We start from the raw sequence: 12,459 nt of genomic DNA, 5'->3' as shown, positions 1-12,459 counted from the left end.
AGTCAAAGGCCTGGAAACGATGCCTTATGAGGAACGGCTAAGGGAGCTGGGCATGTTTAGCCTGGAGAAGAGGAGGTTAAGGGGTGATATGATAGCCATGTTCAAATATATAAAAGGATGTCACATAGAAGAGGGAAATAAGGTTGTTTTCTGCTGCTCCAGAGAAGCGGACAAAGAGCAATGGATCCAAACTACAAGAAAGAAAGAAGATTCCACCTAAACATTAGGAAGAACTTCCTGACAGTAAGAGCTGTTCGACAGTGGAATTTGCTGCCAAGGAGTGTGGTGGAGTCTCCTTCTTTGGAGGTCTTTAAGCAGAGGCTTGACAACCATATGTCAGGAGTGCTCTGATGGTGTTTCCTGCTTGGCAGGGGGTTGGACTCGATGGCCCTTGTGGTCTCTTCCAACTCTATGAACTCTCCACAAACTATCTCCATGCTCGATGAGGAATTTGAGGAGGTACAGTTACAGCAGCCTCCTTTGAGGAGTCAACATCTACTCTAATGCATCAGCAAAGTGGTTGGTTAGAGAGAATTCTCTGGTGCTCCAACTTTCCCTGCATGGCACAGATTATCAGCAGTGATAATCTTAGCAGTGATTTGCTTAGACAGCTAATTGGAGATGTGCTTTGCCATTTATCACTTGTGCCAATTAATTCATCAATAAGAACAATAGAAATCCTGCCATATGTCTTTCTATGTCCTGGTGCTAGCTGAGACACCCTACATTGAAGATCATGCATTGAGCAGAGAGCTGGATCAGGTGGCCTCCAATGTCTTCTCCAATTTTTCCAACCATCAGCTGCTTCTGATGTCTTGCAACTTTCTGCCCAGGTTTTCCCTGAGCCATAAGATTGGATTCTGCTTTTATTTGTTTGAATTCTTGTTTTTATGTGATTCCACACTACAGTTCTAGGGGTTTTATGCTGTATTTTTGTTTTCATCATTTAATCGTGTTTATGTTACATACTGCTTAGAGACTTTCAAAGTATTGAGTTGTTTATGAATGCTGTTGAACAAGAGCAAAGAATCTCAATAACCCGAACATTTGGGCCAGGTTCTTAAGACAATCTCTGCAGTCTCCCCAAACCCTCAATTCTTTTCCATGCTAAGAAAAACAAAGTCAAAGTTCTGATAATCTTCAAGCTTTTCTTCCTTCTGAATTGTTCTAAGTGCAAATAACTGTGCTTAATCACAGAGTCAAATATTTCTGATCAGTAGTGAGGGAGAGAAAGCTTACTATGTTCCTCTGGTGACAATCCAGATAGTCACTGAAACTGTAGGAATCCTTATTTAACCAGGGCTAAGGATGTCCTTTTCAGCCTGAGCCTATAGAGGCAGCTGGAGGGTGGGATGGAAGCCATGGAATGACTTAAGCATGGTGAATAAATATGCCTGGGGACAGTGGCATAGCAGGAGTTGCCAGTGCCCAGGGCCACATGGAGGGGTGGGGTGGGGAGGAAACGGACAGAGTATGTATGTGTGTTTAACTGCCTAACAGTGCCCGCGTCACCCAGGAGATCACAGCTGCATAGATAAGAACAGAAAAGTCATTCCATTGTCTGTAAAGGTCACTTCCTGGTTCGCACTCGTGAAGCCAATTTCAATGGAGCCCAGTGACAGAAGTGGCTGGGTGCTCTTTGCACTATGCCACTGCCTGGGAGAAATGTGTGCACATTCAGTAGAATATTTGCAGGGTAGGGCTGTCATATATAGGATCCCTTAAGACTTTTAAGGATTAGTCACTCCAACTGTATAAGAAGGACAGGGAGGATGTCTTGAGGATAGCGTTGAAGAGAAGTAAAACAAGTTAGAAAACCAAAAGGGATCAGATTTCTGTACTGAAACAGAGTTATTACTGGTAGTTGAAACAGGCCCCAAAATTAATTCAGTCCTGGAGATGTACTTTCACTGCCCATGCCCCAAAGGTCCAATATGACGTACCTCGGAAGTCGAATGGAATCCGTTCTGGAAATCCATTCGACTTCCGAAAAATTCGGAAACCAAGGCGCACCTTCCTGATTGCGCAGGCACACCGTAAACAATGGCAGAAGTCATGCCGGACATTCGGCTCCCCCCAAAAAAGTTCAAAAACCAGAACACTCACTTCTGGTTTTTGATCATTTGGGAGCTGGAACGTCCAACTCCCAAGGTATTCTAGAGCCGAGGTAACCCTGTTGTCGTACATTTCGGTTCTCAAAAGTCGAAAACCCAGAAGTAACTGCTTCTGTTTTCAAACATTTTTTTGGAACCCAAACATGGATTACATTCGAGAACTGAGGTACCACTGTACTGAGATGGAGAATGAAATGAAGGAGGTATCTAAAGCAGTATGTGTCTAGTGATTTGTGACTTCATTTACCATCAAGCGGACTGGATACATGTATGTTCCAGTCAATCTAAATTGAGGAAGTGTAGAACTAGGCAGTAGCAGTGCCTAGGATAACAATTCAGGATAACAATTCAGAGAGACCAGAGAACTGCATGCTGAAACAGAAGCAGAGGTTGGTGGCCATCTGTCAGTGATTATTTAGCCTGGGTTCATGCATTGCAGGGGGTTGCACTAGGTGACCCTTCCAGTACCTTCGAACTCTACCATCCCATGACTGCCTGCGGAGGTGAATGGAGTGTGCATTCATTGCTTGCCATGATCAGCACCTTAAAAGAGAGACTTGAAAGCCGACAGGTGGAGAGATAGTCTGCCCATGCAATACTGGATGCCCCTTCTACCACATGCTACTCTCATAGCAAGGACTTGCTTCGATTTGCCTTGCCTTGTATTCAGTCTCTGCCCAATAACTTGCCTTTCCTCACTTGGGAAGAGATCAGTGCTTGCATCTGAATGGATACGAGACGCTCCTGCCAGGGCCTGCCTTCCATGACAGTTTAGCCTAACATCAGAGGAGGGCCTTGCCACCGAAGGGGTAAAAATGACAAGGAGAGGGGGGAAAGGAGCAGAGCCTGTTTTTCCCGCTGACATTGAGTCTCCTTGGTGTGGGCAGTTAGGCCCTCGGAGGTATCCGTCAGCATGCCTGCCTGAAGCGCCGGCAGGAGTCGGGGAACTTGCTGGAGAAGCTAGTAAAATTTTAATGCACTCTGTAGTGCGGTCATGTCACACTCACTCATGGCAAATAATCCCCGATGCCTGCAGAGGTAAAATGGAGCTGTAATGTGCTTTCCTCCTAACCCGAGCTGACAGCAATGATGTACGACTACCATTAGCGGAAAATATCACTTCAACTAACCCATGATCCAGCGCCGCTAAGGGTCATATTATCCATGAGGAACAAATTACATTCCCAAAGTAAATACAAATTTTCGACACAAAATGGGCACCAAAAAAAAAAAAAAAAAAAAGAAAGAAAGAAAAGAAAAGAAAGGGAGAGAAAAGGGGGGAGGGAGGGAGGGAACAGTGTGTGCCTGCATTGTGGGGAGGGAGGGGAGCGTGGGGCTTGTGTTACCGATACCTATGACAATGAGTTGCTAAGGGGGAAATATGTCAGGAAACAGAATGTACCACCACCTCTGGAGAGAATGTGATGCGTATAAAAGCTACGGAGCGGGTGTTCAAGCCCATGAGCCCCACATACCCCCTCTGTCTCTTTACCCCATCCAGTATCAAGAGCAGAACCTCCTTAACATTGCTATGCTGGCCTTAAATTTTATCCCCATCCTTGCACCAGTAGTCCTCTCCATACAGTTCTCCCAAATAAAGGCAAGAAACACCAGACAAGAGGCTGGACCACAGGGAGCCCTGGTGATGACCACTCAGGAGATGAGGGACCAACGGCAGGAAGTAGCCACAACACTTTGGCAGAACTGATGTTTTGCATGCAGGAGGTCCCAGGCTCCATCCCCAACATCTCCAGGTAGGGCTGCGAGAGACTCCTTCACCATAATCCTGGAGAGAGGCACTGATAGTCAGCATAGGCAAGGCTGAGCTAGACGAATCAATGTAGTATACGGCAGCTTCCTGTGTCCTCCCCACCACCTGTCCTCGCATTATTTCTCAACATGGTCGGACATTGCATCTTGGGCAATCTGACATGGCAATAGCTCCGTGCACATAGCAAGTGGTACTCATGCCTGGGGGAGGAGTGAGAGGCGGTGAGCAACTGGTGGCAAAGAAGCCAGCCACAATGGCTAGGCTGGGCAGCATCTCTGATGGCAACACAGGTGGTCAGGATAGGGGTCAGGGGCCCAGGTGTACTGTTGGAAGGCTCGGCAATGGACCTTTCTGATCCCCTGGTCCCTCAACCAGTCTTCTCAGGCCAGCCCCTGGTACCTGCCCATGTCATGTATTAAAGGACCCCCCTTTTATTGTTATTGCTAACAACTCCTGTCATTTTCTGATGCTACCCCAAACCCCCACCCCGAAGAAGGAAGATCTGAGAGATCGCCGCCTGTCTGAATGAAAGGAAACTCCGACTTGTCAGTTAAACAAAGGAATAACACACAGCCTCTCTTTATGGCGTGTACTTTACCTGTCATCCAACAGACCATTATCATGTCACGCCAGAGTGCTCTTTTCTCCAGGTCACTTTGTTTAAAATGACATGGATAATGCACATGTCAGCGAGCTGACAGTCTCGACCGTCCTTCAGAGATTCTTTTTTTTTAATAAAAAAAAAAGACAAATGCCTGTTCTTATCTGCAGGCCTTGCCTCGGTCTATCGTCTAAGTCAGGGAGAACATGATTTCTCCAGGGAGCACTTTTTTCATTTCCGATTTAAAGAAATCAAATAAGCGCCATTCGTCTTCATCTGAATATGCTTGACCCATTCAAATGATGATGTGTCACTTCGCTCTCTCTCAAAGGCAACGTACGCTGAATTCACAATGAATATACCAAGCCCCATATCCCTGCAACGGGTAACCACAACAGACTATATCTGCCTATATACATCACTTCTGCACCCACAACCTCATTGGATAAGGGAGCTTGTTTTTTAAAAGATGTAGAATGACTTTGCAACCATTGAGTCAAAACCAGTATGCAGAACAAAATGAAATCATCCCCCCCCCCCCCACAAACATCTCATTGTCTTATCATAAAAAATGTGTCAGCTATGTGGCTGTGTTCTAGATTGGGGAGGGTGCATTCGCAAAAATTAAGCCCCAATCCTGTTCAGAAACAACAAGCATTTTCTTATGGTCTGAGCCAAAACCCCTCTGAATTCTCTCTCGGCTTTAGAAATTATTTTTATTCATCGGATTTGTTAGTCGCTGTTTACCATTGAAACAAACCAACATTTTCATACAAACACCTGCAATTCATAAACACACCCTTTAAAAGGGGGGGGGGCAGCAGAAAGCTTTGGCAACACACTAGCAACAGAACGAAATCAGTTCAGTCCAACGAAAGCCTAGGAGAAAAGGTAAATCTCAACAAATAATGAAATGACAACCAAAAAAAGAAATCAATGAAGGTGCAAGGTGGGACTCACTGGGGAGAGCATTCCACAGACCCACAACTGAAAAGGTTCTTGTCATCAGGGACAGCAATCTCAAATGAATCAGGGGGCAATAGTAAAACCAGAAGTCAGTCTAAAACAGCAAGTCAGTATAAAGGCCAAACTCGGGAGCTGAGAGTAGGTCATAGCTTAGAACCAGTAAGCCTTGTACCTTCGTGCTCTGATATAATTCCTGATCTACGTCAGTGGCAGACCTTGGGGTCTCAAATTTTAGCTGCACCCTTTGTGATACTAAAATTCAGCACACCTCCACCTCTCGCCTTCCATTCTACATCATAGTTGTGGTGCCCCCTGCAGCACCCCCCAGGCTCCATGCCCAGTGCGACCCAGTGCATGTGAAGACAGGCTCCGGCAGGCTGAGTGGTCGAGACCAATAATGGGCCTAACGGTCAATAAGGTGGTTTCTGTCTGTGCTGTAGAGGTAAGTGAGGGCCAGATGGGGCTCGTCAACCTGGGAAGGGAGCCCATCTAGGAGAAGGATAGCTCTGTTCTTAAACCTCCACTGCCCTGCAGGATATCAACCCTACACAAATCCATAGTGGAGTCTCTAAGATGGTTGGATGGTGCCTTGAATGCCTTCTTCAAGCAAGACCTGCAGCCAAGCTGGTATCAAACATATTGCTCTGCTTTCCTTTGGACCACACCAATGAGACCAAGAGTGGGGTTATTTCGTCTGGGTAGTCCAGAACCTTCATACACATTACCCAGGCTTGCACCCTGGGGAGGTCACTTTGGTGCTAACACAGCAGCTTGACTTCACCCCCAGGCACACAATCCATTGTTTCTTGAGACAAGATGGATTCCAGAAATACTGTATTTCTTAATCCCTGCAAGGTCCTTTGAGACCTCGATGGTGAAAAGTCAGAGACTTATATAATACTTTGTATTTTTCTCCACTATCTTCCCTCCCTAAATCCAATTGCCTTAAATTATTGCAGCTGAGATAATAGCCTACATGCAAGACCACATCACCATGGTGGTTATAATAACGTTGCAGTCTGGAAGGTCCTTAAAACAGACACAAAAACAAACAGTATGGAGCAGTTACTGAACAAAAGCCATTGTAGTATAATTTGATCATGAGTGACTTAAAAGTTCAACCAACCAACAGCAGAATCCTGATGAGTAAAAAGTGGAATAACAAGAATTTATTGGTAAGAACTGTGGATACAAACCATAGATAACCCAACAAAAATGCATCACTTTCCATCCCAAGCTGATCAGATGCAGTTGCTTTCATTGAAGAAATCATTGTACCAACAAATATTGCCATGGAATATGTGTGTCTTGTTAACTGACATTTCAATAATGCAACAGGTTTGAGAGAACATCTTCCATTCTTTATGACTGTTTACATCACCCCAAAACCAATAGGACTGGTAGAGGAGGTTGTTGTTGTACTCGTATTTCAGCTACCTAAATAGTTCATAGGTAGTCATTGATCAGCCCCTGATGACCAATGGTTTCACAAATGACATCTGATTATGAAATGTCCTCACACAGTGTATCATTCCTATTGCATGCAATCAATATATCTCAAGATGCAACATATTCCCATGTATTTTTAAAATTAAATATACTAGTAGGAAGACTTCCTGTCCTTTTGTTCAGACATCAATAACTAGCCACAAAATGTTGTTGAAAGGACAGGTGTCAATCATTCAAACAACAGTAATAAAAATTAGTACAGTTGGAACTGTGGAGCACATTCAGTAGTTGACTATAGCTACTTTTTTCTTAGATGTTATTTTAGAATTAGGTAAAACAAAAAATATACGTCAGGATGGCATGAGCGTAAAATGAAATGAAATTCATCCAATAGGAAATTATCTTAATTTCTCTTATGATATGATCATTTAAAGACAGACGGGCAGACAGACTTCTTCTGAATCATTGTAGAAATTAAAAGTTACAGCTTTTGCAAGAACAGCTATGATACTTGGATCTGAACTTGAATGATCCCCCCCGCCAACCCCCCCCCCATAATATTTTGCCATTAGTCCATAACTGCATGTTGGATCTACTTTCACTTAGTGCCTTGGAATGAACTGTTTTGGTTCAACAAAGTTAACTGAATTAGTTCAAAAATCTCTGAATTACACCTGAAAGTAGTTCCTGTCATGTAAACTAAAAGAAGTTCATTTTGGGGGCAGAATCTTGAATGATTCACCTTGAAGTTCACTCTCTTACATGTGCCTTTTCCTCTTCAAACACTTTGGGAATTTGTGCTTAAAGATCATAATTGTTGGGGGGAAATAAATTCAGCAATTTATTGTCCACTTGTGTGTGTGTGTGTGTGTCTTCCTGTTTTCCAGGAATCTTAAGTATATTTTATACTTCAGAACAGCAACAGGCAGAATTCTAAATGCTGCAATAATTTTCTGAGGATCATTTTGATGAACTTGGATTGAACTGTGAAGAACTAGTATATTTTGTAAAGGGATGACCATGACCTGGAATTAGTTCCCTTTTGGACAGGCTGAACTTAAAGCAGAACTAGTTCCCTTTTAAAATGAACTTGTCAGGCTCTGTTATCATCACCTCCTAAGATGCACACTGGGATCTTTCTCAAATAATGGTTGATAAATCTGTACAGACTCAGCAAAGAAGCAAGGATGTCTGACTCCAAAATTGTCAGAGGCCCTTGTAGAAAGAAGATTAAGGGTCCAGTAGGGTATGGCAGACTGGTGAATAATCTGCCTCTGTACCTTGACCAACCACAGGGCATGATCCTTGCATGGAACATTTTTTAAAAAGGCATGATGGCTCAAGCACATCAAATATAGGCTGCATTCAGACAATAATAATAATAATAATTTGGGGACAAGAGATTGATTGCATTTGTTTTCCTGCTTTTAATGCCAATGCTTCTGCCCTGATTTCTAATGTTCCTTTTACATTGCAGTACCTGTTGCATTAGTGGCTGTCTGAACACTATGCCACCACAGTAGGAAAGAACTGTATGCCAGGATACCGCCCCAATTTTTTGCCCTCTGAGTCGTGGTGGTGGAAACCATGGGGGTTTTGGAAACCATGGGAGAAAGTACAGAGCAAAATTCCAAGGACTGTCTGGGTTTTCAGCGTTCCAAATATTGTGTTTTCTGGAAATAATCAACATGGAAATGAGTAAGGAAACACTGGGAAGGCAGGATGAAGGGACATCTGAATGCAGCCATAACGTGTAGACCACATCAAAGTGTGCTTCCTCATTAGCTAGAGAGAAGGTGGAAACAGATCCTGAAACACATCAGAAACAACATTCAGGAGCATGCACTGAAAGTCTGTCTTTACCTTTTCTTCTTGATCACTATCGCTGTCACACTGTAATAGAAAGAAAAATGAAAACATTAGAGTTGTGGGGTTTTTTATAAAAAGAAGAAGAATGCACAAAGAATTGTATGTTAATTCCAAGGTCTAGAGAGTTCTGAAAATACATATGAAGCTTTTCCACAGGGCTGAAAAAAGTATCTGGACCCACGCATTGTACAGACCATGAAAAGTGGGCTAGAAAATAACAACAATTCTAGGAAGTGGCTGCCATATTGCGGCAAGTATGAGACTCCGGCCATGTGGGTTCTTCAGGAAAGCAGGCTATAATAGTAGAGCATCTCCTTTGCACGTAAAGAGTATTTACATGGTGTTTTGCCTCTTTGTTCCCAGTCCCCTAATGCAACATATGAAGGAGACTCCAGTCTTTGCATAAACGTAATCTAGGTTGGCTAGAACATACATTCACAACTTTCACATATTCATGGGAAAGGAACAAGAATGGTTCAAAGGAACTTTTCATGTAATATATATTAACAAATGCTCATCAGGGCTGCATCTACAGCCCACTGTGACTTCTGCCCACCATGCAGTGATATTCCCCCAATGGCTCAGCTCTCTCACTCTCTTTCCTAAAGCAAGCCTAGTCCTTGTACTTGTGGAGCTATAAAGAGAAATGTGGCGATTGCATGCTTCCCAACTGCTTGCAAATAGTAATTTGCACCCGCTAAATGATAACTTGCTCTGCCCACTGCATCTGTAACAACAACCACTGCAAAGGCCAACACAGACACACACACACATTAAAGGGTGGCTAACTATGACCATCCAAACTTATTGGGACTTCAACTTACATCTTCCCTGATTATTGACCATGTTGACCAGGGCTGATGGGAGCTGGAATGCAACTGAATCTGGAGAGTGACAGTTCCCCCAGCCCTGTTTTAAAAGTGAAGGCTTCATTACCTGGGATAGTGCAATTACATGACATATAAGTCTAATTATTTGGTGGCTTTCTGGTTGATTCACTGGTCTCTTAGGCGCTCTGCACCACACAATTCCTGGTTACTGGCCCAATACTGATAGACCAACGTGCAGCGTGATCCTCACACGTCCCACTGTGCTGAATGGGGCTTACTCCACATGAAATGTGTTTAGGATTACAACCAGAATCATGGATGGATACATTAGTATTTATGTTAAGGTGAAAGATAAGCTTTGGTCCAATGCAAAAGTCAGCAGTCATAGGGACAAAGGAAGCTGTCTTATCCCACACTGAATTCGTAATCCATCCAGACAAATATTGTTTACAACAGGGATAGGGAACCTGTAGCCACCGAGATGTTGTTGGATTCCATCTTCCACCAGCACTGACCATTGGCCATGCTGACTGTGGCTGGTGGGGGCTGGTGTTCAACAACATGGAGGGAGCACACGTTCCCCACACCCTTAGTCTACACTGACTGCGGTTCAGACTTCCCCAGCCCTGCCTGCAGATGCCAGGGATTGAACCAGGAAACTTCTGCTTGCACAGCACGTATTCTGCTACTGAGCTAGGGTCCGTCAAAGAGTTATGCCAGTCGCATCATGTTGTTGTATCATATTCATTCCCATTTACGTGTTTGTGCATTGAGCGTAGTAGGCTTACTTGGGGAAAGAGAGCATCTCTCGCTCTCTCTTCTGCCACCTGCCCATCCCACAACTCATTACATCTCACTGTGAAACTAATCAACACCATCTGAATTTTCCAGGACAATGTTTTCCTGCACTGCGGTGATGCTGCAGAGAGTGCGCTAGCAGCAATGCAATCCCCGGGAACCATCATTTCCATTGCCAATGTATTAAACTTCCCTGCCTCTTCTGACAGTCCAGTTCTAATTTCAAGGTCCACTTAATTCCTCCATCAAATCATTACTGCTATACCCAGCAGCACCTTGTCTCTAGAGCTAAGCATATGGTGAAAGACCGAGACCGACTGATATCCATTATGGAAGCAGTACAGGTGCCAAGCCGATTAAAAAAAAAAAAGGAGGAGAGCAAAAGAGGAGAGAATATCCAGCCTCTCGTCTTGCCTGTTGACTGACAGCTTCATGGCTTCGCCAAGCCATAGGGGTTTGCCAAGGAAAGTCCAACCAGGCTACAGCTCACATGGCTCAGTGTGAAAACAAGTTCCATTTGTGGCAGTAAATTCCCACACTGACCCAAGGACTTTGCCGGTTTTCTCAGCGTGATCGGGCCATCCAATTTACAGCTCAGTCCTCCAGAGCCTGCCATGCCAGCGCCTGGCAGAGATGAACGATGGTCAGAAAAGACCCTCCAGCTCATAAATTATGCAGAGGCAATAAACACACTCGGCAAACAGCTCCGAATGTTCACCCGGCCAGGCTCCTGGAGGAAATGCTGGGAGCCCTGAATGCACAGCCAGGCATCTCTGGAAAAAAGTGTTGATGAGAATGAGGGGGCGCAATGAGAGAGAGAAAACCCACAGCTGTGAAGAGTCACTTCACTCCAACAGCAAGGCGATATATGGGCACAGTTACATAAGGGATAAAAGGATCTGACCATTTTGATTCTCTTGGTTTCTCATTTCCCCCAGCCATAAATACACCTCTCCATATTTCTGCAGCAATTTGTGTGTTGCTTTTGTTTAAATCCTCCTAAGAATTCATCAGGGTTTTGATGCAAATTTCTCCAAATAAGCCCACTTTTGTATGCGTATTTCTTAGTAATGTGCTTTGGGAGGCGCCAAGATGTTTACCCTAATATATACATTGTTTTGTTGGAGAACTGCATCGCACAATTCAGAGAAGTCCAGATTTCAAAGGATGGTTATGTTTTGCTTTGTTTGTTAATCCCGCGTCGCAGAGAATGGGGAACAGGGATCACCTCAAATCTCTCTGCATCAATCCTTTTTTCCCCAGAGCGTACTCAAGGGTACACAGTACTGGCACCTTTGTTTTTTGTTTTCAAAATGTGTGACACTTACTGTAACAAACTTCATGATGAGTACCAGCACCTACTTTTCTAGAAAAAAACCTGATCAGCATCCTTAGCAGACTATAGTTCCCAGAATTCTTTGGGGGAAAACTTTGACTTTTTAAAGAGGCCCACAACTCTACAGCAACAGAAAACTAAGTTTGACTCATCATCTATAGGACAAGCCTTCAAATATTTATAGATGGCTACAAAAACCCATATGGTTTTCTCAGTAGTGATGTATGGAAGTGAGAGATGAACCATAAAGAAGGCTGATCGCTGAAGAATTGATGCTTTTGAATTATGGTGCTGGAGGAGACTCTTGAGAATCCCATGGACTGCAAGAAGATTGAGTGCTCACTGGAAGGATAGATCCTGAAGCTGAGGCTCCAATACTTTGGCCACTGCATGAGAAGAGAAGACTCCATGGAAAAGCCCCTGATCTTGGGAAAGATTGAGGGCACAAGGAGAAGGAAACAACAGAGAACGAGATGGTTGGATAATGTTCTCGAAACTACCAACATGAATTTGACGAAACTGCGGGAGGCAGTGGAAAACAGGAGTGTCTGGCGTGCTCTAGTCCATGGGGTCACAAAGAGTCAGACACAACTAAACGACTAAACAACAACAACAACAACAAAAATTATATGACCTCTTAAGTCCTCTTCAGGAATCCCATATAAAAGAGGGTTGGGGGACCTTTTTCCAGCCTAAGTGTCACAGTCCCTTGTGGTAAATTTTCT

At 44.0% G+C, this 12,459-nt stretch overlaps 2 protein-coding genes and 1 long non-coding RNA gene across 8 annotated transcripts in view; 1 reads left to right on the top strand and 2 right to left on the bottom strand.

Moving 5' to 3' along the window:
• GTF2IRD1 (GTF2I repeat domain containing 1) overlaps positions 1 to 12,459 on the bottom strand; it is a 1,520,245-nt gene that overhangs the window by 533,971 nt on the left and 973,815 nt on the right. The gene's annotated exons all lie outside the window — the stretch shown is intronic.
• AUTS2 (activator of transcription and developmental regulator AUTS2) overlaps positions 1 to 12,459 on the bottom strand; it is a 658,278-nt gene that overhangs the window by 203,112 nt on the left and 442,707 nt on the right. For all 6 annotated transcript variants that reach the window (XM_083479523.1, XM_083479527.1, XM_083479525.1 and 3 more), the window contains one exon: positions 8,765 to 8,794. In XM_083479523.1, the coding sequence (XP_083335649.1) occupies positions 8,765 to 8,794 (30 nt within the window). The remainder of the gene's footprint in view (positions 1 to 8,764; positions 8,795 to 12,459) is intronic.
• Positions 1 to 12,459, top strand: part of LOC310695394 — a 31,395-nt gene that overhangs the window by 6,374 nt on the left and 12,562 nt on the right. The window lies entirely within an intron of this gene.

Source organism: Podarcis liolepis (genome assembly GCF_965112155.1).
Source record: "Podarcis liolepis genome assembly, chromosome: 16".
NCBI lineage: Eukaryota > Metazoa > Chordata > Lepidosauria > Squamata > Lacertidae > Podarcis > Podarcis liolepis.
This window is presented reverse-complemented; position numbering and strand designations above follow the sequence as displayed.